Raw genomic sequence first — 16,688 nt, 5'->3', positions numbered from 1 at the left:
ATAATCAAATTGCCATACACCCGGATGACCAACACAAGACCACCTTCACATGCCCATACGGCACTTTTGCCTTTAGGCGAATGCCGTTTGGGTTGTGTAATGCTCCGGCAACTTTTCAACGATGTATGATGAGTATTTTCTCGGACATGGTTGGAGAGTCGCTCGAAGTGTTCATGGATGATTTTTCCATTTTTGGCACCACTTTTGATGCTTGTCTCAACGAATTGCAAAAGGTTTTAAAAAGGTGCGTTGAGAAAAATTTGGTGCTAAGTTGGGAGAAAAGTCACTTCATGGTGCAAGAGGGCATTGTGTTGGGACACGTGATTTCGGAAAGGGGGATGGAGGTGGATAAGGCAAAGATACGGGTAATTTCATCATTGCCACCTCCTAAAAATGTTAAGGGTGTACGGTCATTCTTGGGACACGCGGGTTTTTATCGACGTTTCATTAAGGGTTTTAGTGTTATCACCAAACCCTTATGCAATTTGTTATTAAAAGATGTCCCGTTTGACTTTACTAATGAATGTATGCAAGCGTTTACTGTTTTGAAGGAACATTTGGTCAAGGCGCCTATCTTGCAACCACCTGATTGGTCAAAACCGTTCGAGATAATGTGTGATGCCAGCGATACCACTATTGGTGCAGTTTTGGGTCAACGGGTTGACAAGAAGCCGGTGGTTATCTACTATGCAAGCAAAACTTTATCCGAAGCGCAACTTAACTACACCACAACCGAGAAGGAATTACTAGCGGTGGTGTACGCTTTGGATAAGTTTCGCTCGTATATTTGGGGAAGCAAGGTAGTAGTTTATTCCGATCATAGTGCGGTTCGGTATTTAATGGAGAAAAAGGATGCGAAGCCGCGTTTGATTCGGTGGGTTTTATTGTTGCAAGAATTTGATCTAGAGATCCGAGACAAGAAAGGAAGCGAGAATGTAGTCGCGGATCATTTGTCTAGGATTCCGGTAGAGGGGACCGATGATGTAAGTGAAATCAACGAAAGTTTCCCCGACGAGCAACTGTTAGCCGTGTCCACTTTTGTTGCCCCGTGGTACGCTCACTATGTTAACTACTTAGCCACGGGTGCCATTCCGACCCATTGGACCAAAAAGCGTCGTCAACAATTCATGGTCCAAGTGAGGCAATATATTTGGGATGAGCCGGATCTCTTCAAGATCGGACCGGATCAAGTTATTCGGAGGTGTGTGCCCGAGACGGAAGTGTTGGAAATTTTAACGCACGCCCATTCGTCCGCTTGCGGGGGTCATTTTAGTGGACATAAAACGGGTTATCGGGTACTATCTTGTGGGTTTTATTGGCCCACTATTTTCAAGGATGCAATTGAGTTCGCCCGGAATTGTGTAAACTGCCAAAAGATGGGTAGCATATCGAAGAGGGATGAGATGCCACTACAACCAATCTTGGTTGTAGAGATATTTGATGTATGGGGAATAGATTTTATGGGTCCGTTTCCAAATTCGAATGGCTTCCTTTATATTCTTGTGGCGGTGGATTATGTCTCGAAGTGGATTGAGGCTATTGCAACGCGCACAAACGACCATTCGGTTGTTTGTAAATTTGTTCAATCTAACATCTTCTCGCGCTTCGGAATTCCGCGGGTCATTATAAGCGATGGTGGTTCACATTTCAAAAACTTTAACTTCGGAAAATTGTTGAAGAGGTATAGCGTGAATCATCGAGTCGCAACACCTTACCATCCGCAAACGAGTGGACAAGTCGAAGTGTCCAATCGGCAAATCAAGGAGATCCTCATGAAAACGGTAAGAACGGACCGAAAGGATTGGTCGAGCAAGTTGGATGATGCTTTGTGGGCGTACCGTACGGCCTACAAGACTCCGATTGGCACAACACCTTACCGGATGGTGTATGGTAAGGGTTGTCATTTGCCTATGGAGTTGGCGCATCGGGCGCATTGGGCGATCAAGACAGTTAATGCGGATTACGACGAGGCGGGTAAGTTGCGGAAATTACAATTGAGTGAGATAGAAGAAATTCGAGATGAGGCGTACGAATGCGCATCGGCTTATAAGGATAAGCTGAAGAAAGTACATGATGCGAAGTTACGCAAGAAAACGTTCGAAGTGGGTCAGAAGGTTTGGTTGTACAACTCACGATTGAAAATGTTTGCGGGCAAGCTTAAAAGTAAATGGATGGGTCCGTATGTTATTCGAAGAGTTGGGCGATTTGGTGATGTGGACATCCAAGATGAGCAAACGTTGAAGCAACAAACGGTGAACGGTCACCGCTTAAAGCCGTACTTGGAAGGAAATGACATCAATAATTTGGAGCTTGACAAAGCGGGCTACATCTTACGCCCGGTCGAGGAGGAACAACCTTAAGAGGCCCAGGTTTGGTGGTAGTGTACATAGTAGTTTCATTTTGTTTTGTTTTGCATTTTTGTACAATTGCCATAGCTCTTCGAAGTCCGTGTTCGAAACAAGTGTGGGGAAGTTCGGGTTGCGAATTGCTCTTACATCGTGTTGAGGACAACACGGGATTTTTGAGGGGGTAGGGTGATTTTTCTAAGTTTTTGAAATAATAATAAAAAAAAAAAACATAAAAAACTCGAAAAATTTAAAAAAATCTAAAAAATTTTGGTCACACAAACCTCACGTTTTAGAAAAATGTAGATGCCCAGTGTCCACCGTAAATTACGGTGGAGCCGTAATTTACGGTGGTTGTTAAAGAAATGTGGAGTTTTATGGTACAAACCTACTGGATTACGGTGAGAATTGAAGTTGAGAGATTACCGTAAATTACGGTATTACCGTAATTTACGGTGAAGACTGAAATGTTTTGGGTTTTACGGTATCTCTCTCCTGGTTTACGGTACACATTTGACATCCAGGTCTCACCGTAATTTACGGTGAGACCGTAAATTACGGTACGCGATGAAATGGTTTCTGTCGGTTCGGTTCCGTATGTATATATATAAAAAAAAAACAATAAAAAACGAAAACAAACAGGCTTTCACGTGCATTAACCCCTAACCACTCATTCATTCTTCACTTTCCACCAACTTCTTCTTCTCCAAGAACCCACATCCTTCTTCTTCTTCTTCCACCTTCTTTTCTTCATAAAACCCTCGATCTTTGTCCAAATCAAGTGAGATTTTGGTCTAAATCGACTAATTTTTCCCAAGCTTCATGATTGTGAGGAGGAATTCCAGAGAAAACGCGGTTTTGGGGTCGAAGTTTGAAACCCTAGGTTGAGATAATTTGGGGGTTTTGGGATTTTTAGTTTCACAAGCATCCTCTCATTTTGAAACAAGGTATGAACACTTATTTTACTATATTATGGAGATGCATTGTGAAAAACAAGGTGATTTAGGTTATATGTTCTTGCCCACTTGCTTGTTGCTAGGATATGAGTATGGAATTGTTATTGAACATGGTTGATGGTTGTAGATGTAGGAATTATGGTTAAAGTAGTGAACTTTTGGGATGTTCTACATTGTAGAGACACCATGCCCAATTTTTGAAAAATCCTTGATACACTTTGGGTTCACTAACATCTACAACCATGGCAACAAGCAAGTGTGGGGATGATTTGTGAAGAGAATGTTAATTTTTGTGTTGTTTTGTTGTTTCTTCATGTGTGTAGGAAATGGCAAAGACAAAGGAAAAGCCGGGGTCAAGTTCATCCTCATCAAGAGGCAAGGGCAAGGAAAAGGAGCAGCCATCGAAGAAGAGGCAATATCTGGGTAGGGTTAGCGAAAGCGAGGAAGAAGAAGAGATGCAGTTAGACCCAAGTGATAAACCGGTGTGGAATTCGGGGTCGTTGGATGATCAACCCGAAATCTGGCAACCAACCCTGTATAACGACTGCATGAACAAGTTAAAGAATAAAGCAGCCGCATTCATCTGTGAAAGAGAGGTTGATGAGCCTCAGTTGGGCCAGTTCGGGGTGTATGACAAGTTCCGTGCTTTGGGTTGGGAAGGAGCACTCAAGTGTTGGGATAAGGATAAGAGCAATTTGTTTTTGACTGAGATTCAGGAGTGGATGGCAACGCTTAAATGTCACAACTTCCACAGGCCATCACAAATGAAGTTGGTTGGGATGGTACATGGGGTACCAGTTGAAATGTCATTCGATACGTTGAAGAAGTTGGGAAAATATGATAGCCTTCCAACTAGGGAGTACATGATTCCCACGCTTGATGATTTATTGCTCAAACCCGAGAAGCACGTGACATGGAACAGTATGTTGGCGGATTTGTTTTTGCCCGGTAGGTATGGTGGCGTGTTATACCGAAAAAATCTGAAGATAGAAGCCAAGCTCTTGCATACGATCTGTTTACTTAATGTCATCCCAAGGAGAGGGGATAAAGAGCAGGTGAGGTTTCCAGAGATACCTGTTTTGTATTCATTGATGCATGGCTCCCCACGCTTTCCAATACGCTACCTGATTATGCACCATTTGTGGATATGCCGGAACAAATACGGGAGAGACATTGTCCCGTACTGTCGCATCATAACAGGCTTAATGAAACAGCAGAAGGCACTCACGTCTGAAGACCGCGGTTTAACAAAAAGGCACTTGCCTTTTACTTTGGATAGGTTGGGAAACGTTTGGACATACACTTCGTCTGAACGTTATCACAAGCTGAAATCGGAGGGTCAACGGTGGAGGGCGTTGAAATTAGGTGCAAGGGAGTTGTTACCGGGAGAACCGGATGAACCTGAAAGCGATGAAGAGTTAATTCCAAGTGGGGATGATGATTACGCAGACGAGCCACCGGGTGGTGCAAATGTTGGTTTTGGGGCTTTTCATGGTGGTCATGGTGGCACATTTTACGACTATGCGCAGCAACCATATGAACCGGGGTGGGCTTATAGTGGTTCAATGCAGGAGGTGATCGAGAGCCAACGCCCGCCGGCGGCCATCTTTGATACTTGGTCGGGTCCGGAGAGGTCGTTATTTGATCAAGGCACGCGGAATAGCGCTAGTATTGAGCGGGCGCTTAAACATAGCTTCGACCGCAATGAATCATGGCACCGGACCCACGCATATTCGCAGGAGGTGGAAATGAATAACCGATATCACGATGATCAGATGAGGCGGATGCATGCGGACTGGCATGCTGGGAGGCCGGTGGTTGAGGATCCACAACATGTGGATTATGCCTCTTTGCCACCATATGATGGCAGCGTTTCGTATGCGACCCCACAGCTCCACCATTCCCAGTGGCTCGATCCACAACAGCAAGAGGGACAACAACAACAAGAGGGAAGCAGTAGCGGCTCGTTCGGGTTTGGAGAATGGAACGATATGATGTCGTCCATCTTTGGGCCCCCAGGACCGCGTTATTATTGATCAGGTGGTATTCTCTCTCTTGTATAGTTTGTATATATTTGTTGGTTTATGTTGATTATGGTGGGAGGATGGGTGGTGATTGATCATATGATTGATTATTGGGTTTGGTTGGTTGGTGGTGTTGTGTTTAAAATGAAAAACATAAAAAAAATATAAAATAAAAAATACAAAAAGAAATTTGGGGTTTGAGATAAAAGCTTTTTGCGGATGTTGATTGAAGTAGTGATCAAAACCTCCCAAGCCATACATTGGGGACAATGTATCCCAAGTGTGGGGATGGGGGGAATTTTTTGAAGATTTTTGAAAAAATTTTAAGCCGAGCAAAACAATGTGAAATCTTGTCGCCCCAATTTATCCCCAAGTCAATACACCGGCAACCCTTATTACCCTTTTCATTCTTGGTAAGAGTTGTAGCCACACGTGTATATAAATAATCTTTGATGAGAGTGGCTACGGGTGGGGGTGCGTTAGAACTTGTGCTTGAATGCGATTTGAATCCTTAGTTAGACATGAATGTAGAAAGGATAAGGGCATTAGGTAGCCTCGTCGTTGGTGTGAGTGAGTGTGGGATTTGGGGGGTTGGACCTCATAAGTTATACATATGAGCATGGTAGTGAGAGGGGCGGGGGTTTGGTCATTTAGTTGCCCATTTTGTGCCTTAAAAGCTTATCGTTTGCTTCCCCTAGCTACTTACTTGAAAATTCACCCAAATTTGACCCGGTCTTGTAGTATTAGTGATAGAATTAGTAGTTTTGTGAGTTTGAAGTAGTTTGGTTAGTGTGTTATTGTATGATGCCTTGAAAAAAAAAAAAAGCAGAAAAAAAAAAAAAAGGAAAAGCAACGAAAAAGAAAAAAAAAAAAAAGAGAAGGTTTCTTTGTCTTGTATATAGTAATGCGTATTTGTTAGTTGGTTTTTGATGTTTGTAATAAAAAGACCGGGTCGAATTTTCGCTACTCATATATATTCCATTTCTTACCCATACACCTAGCCACGTTACAACCTTTAAGCCCCTTTGATTTGCATTCATGTTTGACCCGTTATAGGAGGATAGTTGATTCAGGTACAAGCTTATGATTGCGCAACCACCCGTTTGCCTAGTGTGTGTCTAGCTTATCTTTGCTAGTTTCCACTTGTAGCCGAGAGGAGAGAATTTGTGAGGGGTGTATTGCTTGGGCATTAAAAAGGGGTTGGTAAAGAAATTGCATGATTTGTTTGGCTTGATTTGATCACTTGTTTCGGAACTATGTTGATGAGTTGCTTGGGACAAGCAACGGTTAAGTGTGGGGATGTGACGGGTGGTCCTTTGGACAACCCTTAAGTGTGTTAAAACATGAAATAATCCTCCATTTAGCCGTGTAATTATCTTGAATTAGATAACTACGATGCTTATGTTTCAGGTGCAAATTAGGAGATAAGAGATGGATAAAAGGCAGCTTATGGATGCTTTGGTGAAAACGGGTCGAGAGAAGAACACAAGACAAAACAAAGAAGTGAAGGCAGCTTGGTACCGTAAATTACGGTACTACCGTAATTTACGGTGGCCCATTTTCTCATTTATGTTGCACCGTAACTCAGTCTCACCTCACCGTAACAATTTGATGTCCACCGTAAATTACGGTGGAGCCGTAATTTACGGTGGAGCCTGAACGTGAAAAGTGTAACTGCCACAATATACTCGTTTTTGGTGTGTCTTTTGGTATTATCTCATCATTGACGGTTCTTGGAGACTTGGGAGGCGAATTTGGAGTACTTGCTTGCTTTGTGAACATTTCTAAACATTCGGTTTGTGTTTTTAATTCGTATGAACACTAGATTGATGTTGATGATGATTCACCGAGCCATGTCCGGCTAAACTCTTCGGTGATCATCCTAGGTGAATGTTTCTAAGACTTTTGTGTGTTAATTTCTGCATTTCTAGAATGATATCTTGCGTTGCTTGAATGTCATGGTGTATGTTTGATTGTTTGTAGTGCGTTAATCTATATCACAATTTCTAGTCTTGATCGTACGTTCTCGGTGCCGTTGGCAACCGAGATATCACGGGAAGGGTTAGGGTTGGTTATTGGTTAATAGGTCATCGGGAAACAACCTCGCATTATCTAATCCGAGTACTTTGTTCCCTTTTATCACTTCAATCAAACATACACGAGTTATGTCTATGTAACTCTTTCTAGTGAAACTGCACACAACTGTTTAAAGAAACTGAAACCTAGGGTGATCATTGTTCTCTCCTTATTGTTTAAAACCAACTTTGATTTGATTTAGTTCTTAATTTAGTTTTCTAAAACAACAATCCACAATCTTGAATTTTAATTTTCTGCAATTTAGTTTAATTTTAGTTTAAATACAAAGCGATACAATCAACACATTTTCCACATACTCCCTGAGTTCGATACCCTACTACCGCTAACTACAGTTGTTTAGGGATTAAATTTGCGTGACCCACGACATCACGTCAGTTACCTACTTACTTTTTAAACAAATTTAAATATTTTTATAGTAGGTATAAGTTATGAACTCAGGTTTCCAAAAAATGCCCTTTAAAGCCTATGTGAAATGACCAAAATGCCCTTTCGGGACATAGTTTGGTCATGAGTAGTAAATTTCACATATGTATAATATCTTACTGATGTAATGTGATAAATTAAATATTTTTACTGATTTCAAAAGACCAGAACTTCAGTTTGTTATAAAATCTCTTTTATAAGCATTAAAATTACCAAAATACCCTTATGGGACTTAACTTGGTTTAAATTACTTTTTGGGCATATATGTTAACATCCTACTGATGTATTAACATATTTTAAGCATAATAACAATTAAGAGTTGTATATAATTCATTTGGTTACCCGTTACGCGTTTATGCATTCGGATCGGTTTATGTGACTAGTTTACGTAAAATAGCCGAAACGGGCTTAACCTTATCATTAAATCCTCAAAATCCAAAATGTGATTAGTTTACCCATATTATACAAGTATCCAAGCTTGTCGGGTCTAAACCACATTCTATTCCGGTCTCCGCTTAATCTAGCGTTTAGAACCGTAAGGTTTCTTTCTAGCTAGCCGGTCTAAGTCCTTGACTTAACTAAAGACCCGTTAGCATCCTAATAGGTTATTAAACCTTCTATACAGATTAAATAGCATCCAGTAGAAGGTACCGTCATATAGCTTAGGATTTTACTGCTGAGTTACCTTTCACATTAGCTCAAGTAAATACACTTATTTTCCCTTATACGGGCGTGGGATATGGTATTATAATAATACCACTTGGTCGGGTATGAAATCATTTAATCGGAATGTGATTAATAAATTTACATAACTCGTTTTAATCTGTCTTGTTTGATAACATAAACATTGGGGGTTAATTCGACCGTGTCCTGGATATCCTCGGCTCATTTCATTTGAAAATGGCCACGACCTATGTACGGGGTGTAGGCATACACCTGACAGATGCAAATGCTAAATAATATATAAACCCACATGTTGGGGATAACTCCTTTGTGGGTCTATAAGTGGTGAGTCAGTTAATCACGACCGGCTTTCAACCGGCCCCAATTGTATGACAAACATGTAAATCTGTATACAAGATTATCTTTAAATAATTGTCCCAAGTTATAAATGATTTGTGCCATGTGCACCTAAATCAATTTTCATAAACGTTTTCAAAAGAGTTAGTTAATTGTATTTACCAGTGTAAACTGACGTATTTTCTTAAAGACTGATTGACAGGTACCTCTCGTAATAGGCTGGAGCTATTAGGTGTCATAAGAGGATCTTGCAAATCCATAGATACCTGAAGTCTGTTATTTTTGTTTCTTTGTACATTTATGATCCGCCTGTGGATCTTATTACATTCCAGTCTGTATATTCTTTCACTCGAACACTCAGACATTATGGTTTGTAATAGTTTATTTACCAAGCCTTCCGCTGTGCTATTATATTGTGTGTATTAACAATGATGATATCAACTACGTCACGATACTCCCTGCCGGGCCCACCGGTAATATGTGGAAATATCGGGGTGTGACATTGCATGACTTCGAACTGTATGATGAATGATCTCCAATGAACTATATGCATGATAATTTTAAAGATAGTGGGTAAGTCATGGGTGGGTGCATGATGGGCTGCTAGGGTATGTAATAAGAGGGTTTTGGGTGTTCACTAGGTAGTAGTGCATGAACAAATCGAATGGCAATAAGGGGGTGGCATACGCTGATGAATCGAGGGGTTTAGGAGTCTAATATGTAATGTTACCATGGGGCTCGACCCTAACCTGCATGATAACTGTATGTTGATTGATGTTCATGACTTAGTAATGATGGGTGTTCATACGAATTCAAGGAAATTAAAACTGTTGATCCGTTTTAAATGTGAATTGGTCATGGCTAAGTGTTAGAGATGTATTGGGAATAATTCCTGAAATAACTGAATATAGGTAACGTAACCAATCCCGTGATTTCAGCGAATTACAAACTAATCGCACAATTGGAATATGACACTTAATATTGGATCGCTCTCTAGTGGGCCACACCTGTATTGAACTGTTTCATCTTTATGAACTTGCATATTACTTGAACGTGAATTGAGCTGTTGATATGAGTTATTGTGAAACACGAGCATGCAATGTGAACTTTGCACGAGACCTGAATGATTGTTACATGATGTCAAGGATCAATGTGATATGTGATATGTGACCTCTTGTTATAACTTGTATAAGGATGTGTGATTATGCGCCCGCTGTTTGTGTAATGTGAATGTGGAATACATGAATTATGTGCATGTAATCTGATTATCATTGGTAACTATGTTAGGATTTGGTTGACCAACTGTAAACGTAAACAAGTAACTAGTCTTACCGAGCAAACCTAAGGTGAGTTCACTTCTCTTAAAACAAGCATGCGTCCGGTGGGGACAAATCAAACAGACAAAACTTGTAAACGGATTTTCGTAAACCCATATCCTCGTAGGGGATATGAGGCGGTTTTCAAATACTGACATCCTTGTAGGGGATGTGAGGCGGATTTCACAACGCTATCCTTGCAGGGGATATGCAACGGTTTTCAGTAAACATTATGGTTGGATAATACACTCACTTCTATCACTTAAGTCCCATCATTCTATCGGGTTGTTGCTTGTAGGGCAACGAGGTTATTAGTTGATAGCGCTATTAGGTTTGGCACCCTCACGACGCTCCTGGAGTCCTGGATAGGACGGGCGTGAACTAATAACTTTAAATCATGACCAATGTTTGATAGAGCATTGGGGAAGGGCAAAAAGGGCCGTCTGCGGTATCGAGTTATTATCAACATAACACAGCATAACATAACATGAATCAGTAATCGGTAACGAACGGTTTAACAAATCAGTGAACTCACCAGCGTTGTCTGATACACGGTTTTCTGCATGCTTACAGGCCTTTAGGTACTTGTTGTTGGAACTTGCTGTCTGGGATGCTGGAGTGGTCATGGGTCAAGCTACAAGGAATCATAAGACAAGTTTAATGGCTTTTATACACTTGAGTTACGAAATTATTAACTATTGTATTATGCTTCCGTTGATTAATAAATAATGTTTATAACGCTTTATTCTAATAAATAAAAGTTTAATTGAGTTATTGTTATGAGTTCAATGTGATTGGTGGCTAAGATCCTGGTACGTCACACGCCTCGCGGGGAATTCCGCAGGTGGTATTTTGGGGGTGTGACAGTTTGGTATCAGAGCCACTGGTTACAGTGAACTTGGTTTTAAAACGTTTTTGTAAAACCAGACTATAACCGAACAGTTCGGAGTACGCGAATACGACTATGACAATCAGCTCCAAATTGCAAGGTTCGTCTTTCTCACTTGTTGCATACATCACATGACTAGTACACATTTGTTTATGACGTAACATACGAACATACACTCGCCACTATAGAATGATGGCATGAATTGTTTGCTTGCATTATGATGCGTTGATAGTATGTCATAGTCCTTGGATTTCTGTGATCTTATCAATTTTGATAACCTTCGTTTGATACCTGAGTTTGAAGAATCGTTTGACATGAGTTAGGAGGAACTGAGATGAACATGGAAATCACAATATTATTGTGGGTGCACATAAAATAATAATGTGGGGTGCATGCGAGTCCCAGTGAGGCTTAACAAGTGAAAAAGGGGTTCTGTTCCATTAATTGATCAATATGAAGCAAAAAGGGATCGAGTATACTCATAGATTGTGTTTAGTAAATAAACACTCTCTTGGATTGAAGGGTGCGCTGAGAGATTAGCCTGAACAGTTAACGATAGCATAAGCGAAGAGCGGCGCATAAAACGATGCAAGTGAAGCAAGTGACGAAGGGTCATCCAATCGGATGATAATCCGAACGGATGGTCATTCGCTCGGATGTCAATCCGTTCGGATGGCCATTCGGTCGGATTGACACTCGTTGGGATGGATGTGTTTGTGTATGATGGCTTTGAAGTTTTCGTTGTAGTATTTTAAAATCAGAGAAGTATCTCTACCTTTCAGGTCGTTCGATCGAACGGTAGTTCGATCAGATACTTCTCAGAGAACAAGTTCACAGCAGGATTGTCATTCGATCGGATGGTCTACCGATCAGATGGCAATCCGTTAGTAACCAATGATCTTTGAAAATTAAAAAAAAAAGTTGAAGTGTTGAGGACCAAGTGCAACCCGATCGGAAGGCAATCCGTCCCACAATCTGATCGTTTTGAAACTTGAAAATTTGTTAAGTTTTGAAAGTTTTGCGGTTTGCTCGAGACGGTATGACAGCGTGTTTAAAAAACGGGACTCCATCAGGCCCAAGTCATCCGATCGAACAGGAATCACCCAAATCCGATCAGTTAACTGTTCGTGACGGTTGTTCATGTTCAACCTGAAATCGGTTGTCTCGTTGATAGAAATCAGATCTCAAACTGACACATCACTAGAGAAGAGTAGAAGGCCTTAATACGCTCCGATTCTATCGGTTTTGAGTGCATTAAGTGTAAAAGAGTTGAAAGAAAGTTACAAACCATATTTCAATCCTTTTTAACCTTGAAAACATTTAGATCTATGTGAAAATAGTGTTTAATCATGTGGAAATCCTTAGGATCTGAGTTGTTCTTGGTGGAATGAGGCCAAAACTTGAAGTTCATACGAACTCCATGATGACATCATCCTAGAACACCTCAAATCCGCTGATTTCACGGTTAAAAGTGAAGATTCGAAGGTGAAAATGATGAAGAAGTGCGTGTAGATCATAGAAGTACAAGATTTGAGTTGAAAACTTACAAGAATCGCGAGGAATCGAGAGAAAGAAGGTCTGGAACACTGGTCGAACGAGAGAGAGAGAGAGCTGTCACATCACTGCTGTGATGTGACAGGGGGTGTTTATACGTTGCCAAAAGAGGAAAGAGGAGCTGGTGTGCGGATCGGATGGCACTTCGATCGGTTGGCCATCCGATCGGATGGTCATCCGTTTGGATGACCATTGGATCGAATGGTCATTCGAACGAGTGGCTCCGGCGAGTTGGATTTTAGCGTTTCGTTTTGCGTGTTGAGCGTTGCGATGCGTTTAAGCAAGTGTGACGAGATAGTATTAGACAGTAACGTAATCGACACTTCCTATATGTAACATACAATCATCATAAATAACTTGCGTTTAGCGTTTGCGATTTAAATTGCGTCGCGATAGAGTTGCGATTGCTTTTTCGGATAATCACCACAAAACATAAATAAACATGCATAAGTAACACATTAATAGCACACACACGTAAAACAATATCCAGAACGCGTAATTCGAGTTACGATGCGATAGCGATAAGTCGATTAGCGATTAAACATGCGATTAAACCTCGATTATTAATACATACTCCACATAATACAACTAAAGTCAATAAAATAAAAGATTCGATTACAAGTCAAAGTGTACAATCAATAGTTAAGCAAGGAGTGACAGATCGCAAATAGCAATCTTTTCTTCCTTTGACTTTGACTTTGACTTGTACTTTGACTTTCGAAACACGGGGTGTTACACTATTAACACAAACAACCCACAAATAAGTTCAACAACTCATTTAGGCATTTCATTAATTACCAGGTGGGCACTATTCTTAGGCCACCATTATAACTACGTTCATCAACCTAGTTCCTATGATTGTTAACATCAAGTTAACATAATTTACGTTCATTGTATGCTAGTTTATCATTCATTATATAAGAACATAGGGATTGTTTCATCACCATGAAACAATCTATTGCATCATGTGTATGAAAATTACCCAAACATTAAACTTGAACAAAGATTTTAACCATTCATATACACATGATAATTTCAAGCATCTATAACATGATTTTAACATCAATTTCATTATATCATACAAAACCCATTTCATGGCAATTATGATCATATGTTCAAACACCTAAATTGTTCAGGTGTCTTCATGTTACTACCATATATGATGATTCTAAACACAAGTTTAACATTAACTTCATCATATTATCAAAACCCATATAACTAGGTGTGGTAATTCATCCAAACACCTAAATCATGGCAATTTACTCAAAATTTTCACTTAGGGTTTGTTCCTAAGTAAGCATACATCTCAAATCCAGCCTTAACCTCTACGATTCATACATAAATCGCAACTTGTGATGTTCATCAAATTTCACAACTTCAACAAACATCAAAATTCTACATACCTTATTGTCACACCCCCAAAATCCCACACGCGGAGTACCACCGCTTGGGAGCGTGACTGACCAGGATCAAGCCATCAATCATATTGAACGTAGCATATTATAAGTAAAATAGTTCATAAAACCCAATTCAATACAATTGATGTTCTAAACCAAACATAGTATCAATAGCGGAAGCATAAGTATGTAACCCAAAGTAATTCATAAGTTCAAATATCCAAAACGTTAAACATAGTGTTCATGATCCATTGCCCACAACGACCCGCTTCCCCAGTGCAAGCTCCATAAGTACCTAAGGTCCTGCAAGGCATGCAGCAGAGAGTCAACAACTAGTTGAGCGAGTTCACAGAAAATAAGTTCGTAATAGTAATAAGTATGTTCATCTAGTTGGGGGCTTCCCATGCATGTATGTACTAATGGTGGGGGTTTCCCAATGCCTTGTATGTAAATATTACTAGTGGGGGATTCCCACATTTATCTTTACTAATGGGGGTTTCCCATTATGGTACTTACTAGACTATTTGCAACCATGTGTTCTTCTTAAACCGAGAACAGGAATACGTACAAGGTCACGTAGGATTTACGTGAGTGCCCTTCCCCGAGGACAATAGTACGCGTGGGGTTTACGTAGGATTTACGTAAGTGTCCTTCCGACCCGGAAGACAGTAGTAGGTATTAGTTTACGTAGGATTTACGTAAGTGTCCTCCCGACCCGGGAGACAATGGTAGATACTAGTTTACGTAGGTTTTACGTAAGTGTCCTGACTATCCTGAGGACGATGGTCTATAGTCTAGCAATAGCGTAAGTACGAGTAATCACCCTTTTCAAATAATCCAACCCAATTCCCAACCCGGGAATCCCATGCCTTGGCTGTGTGAACTCACCTTGGTTTGCTCGGTATGCTAAGTATGTGCTCAAAGTAAATCAATCACGTCCTAGAGTATGCATGTACACAATCAGTTTGCATTCGTACAGTTCACGTATAATCATCAACAATGATCATCAAGTAGCACGTTGTACGTAATCATAATCATACAAGTATTGTATAATACTTAACAGCAGTTAAAATAGTCCAGTTAACATTTAACATAATTAACTCAGGTTACTGTGAAAAGTTCACAAGTTGGCGAAACACATTTGTTGGCGAAACACAGGTTGACGAAACATAATTCTGTTTCGTCAATCATCCTTTGGCGAAACAAGTGTCTGTTTCGTTGAAGACCTTTGGCGAAACACAAATTCAATTTCGTCGAAACCCTTGGCGAATCAGGAGTTCTATTTCGTCAACTCCTCTTTGGCGAAACAAACTCTCAGTTTCGCCAAGCTCCTATTTCGTCAAATATTCACCTTCGTCAAACATTCTAATTCGTCAATCATTCACAGCAGTTACAGAGTTATCACAGAAAACCCTAATCTGCCGTCACATCATCATCGATCAGACAACAATCATTCAGTAATCATAGAATCATCGTCTAATCACTACGAAACACTACCGTAATCATTCATCCCCTACCATGCATATCAGTTCGTTAATCAAATCATGTTACAACAACCATCTTCTAGCATGAACCCTAGATCATCAGATCACAATATCGCCAATACCCTAGTCCGATTATCCATAACCACCAATCCAATTTCGATACACAGATTTGTAACAAATACAATAGATTCTAGTATTATAAAAATATCAACCAATCATGACATAATCATTATCTAGCATCAGCCCTATAGATTTCTAGCAAAATAGTTAATCAATGAAACGAACTAACAATCACGCAAGAGTTAAACGCTTACCGCGATGAACAAGATAACAACTAAATTGGTTCGAAGCTTCGGGAACACCAGATTGCCGTCAACAGAGCAGGGAGAGAGTTCTAGGGTTTAGGTTTGCCAAAGATGTGAAACTGAAACCGTTTCACGTGATTATACTCGAAACAGCGTGTTGGGCCCTAACTGGGCTTCGGCGAATCTGGGCTCGGCGAATCTGGCTGTTTCGTTAAGCATGGTTTGACGAAACAGTGCTTCTGTTTCGTTGAGTGGTCCTTGGCGAATCACAAGTTTGATTCGTCGAGATGGTTTGATTGGTGCATAAGTCTAAGTGTTTTATATTGATCCATGTTATATACACAACAACAATAAATCACATAAGTGCACAATCGTATCACGTTTCATTATAACATAACATGTATGGTTGCAATTCAAACAAGTCAACTACTAAATAGTCAAAGTCAATGGTCAAGGTCAACGTGCATTAAATACAAAATGAAAGTCAAAAGTTCGAGTTGTCACACTTATGATCCCCTAGCTTGGGTGATCGTTAATTCATGTTCATTTATGGGTTTGAGCCCCAATTCATCCTTCAGTTTGATGATATTGGATGAACCAGGGTTTTGGCTCCCTTGTGCTTCTCCTGATCGTTCTAGAACACACACACACACACACACCTAGTGTGTGTTGTGTTTTGTTTTCATTTAATAATTCAACTTTCAGTTTTTCCCTTTTTGGTCCCTCATGTTTTGAGATTTTAATTATAAATGGATATCATCCAATATTTATTACTAACGATACAATAATCAACTAGGTTAATTATTCCTAGTTAATTTTGTTTACGGGTTAACTTTTATCATTAACGGTACTTTACCCGTTCCTTTATATCAACCGGG

General features: G+C 40.2%; 2 protein-coding genes across 2 annotated transcripts; both read left to right on the top strand.

The window, feature by feature from the left end:
• Positions 1 to 1,880: 1,880 nt before the first annotated feature.
• On the top strand, positions 1,881 to 2,360 carry LOC110876800. Its single transcript, XM_022124962.1, has one exon. It carries the CDS (start codon positions 1,881 to 1,883, stop codon positions 2,358 to 2,360), a length of 480 nt encoding a protein of 159 aa, XP_021980654.1.
• Positions 2,361 to 3,076: 716 nt separating this feature from the next.
• Positions 3,077 to 5,869, top strand: LOC110879687. Its single transcript, XM_022128199.2, has 2 exons — positions 3,077 to 3,292; positions 3,625 to 5,869. The coding sequence occupies exon 2, from the start codon at positions 3,628 to 3,630 to the stop codon at positions 5,335 to 5,337; it is 1,710 nt and encodes a 569-aa protein (XP_021983891.1). The 5' UTR covers positions 3,077 to 3,292; positions 3,625 to 3,627; the 3' UTR covers positions 5,338 to 5,869.
• The last annotated feature ends 10,819 nt before the right edge of the window (positions 5,870 to 16,688 follow it).

This window comes from Helianthus annuus, chromosome 9 (assembly GCF_002127325.2).
Source record: "Helianthus annuus cultivar XRQ/B chromosome 9, HanXRQr2.0-SUNRISE, whole genome shotgun sequence".
Lineage (NCBI taxonomy): Eukaryota > Viridiplantae > Streptophyta > Magnoliopsida > Asterales > Asteraceae > Helianthus > Helianthus annuus.
The sequence above is the reverse complement of the archived record's forward strand: the minus strand, read 5'-3'. Positions and strand labels throughout refer to the sequence as shown.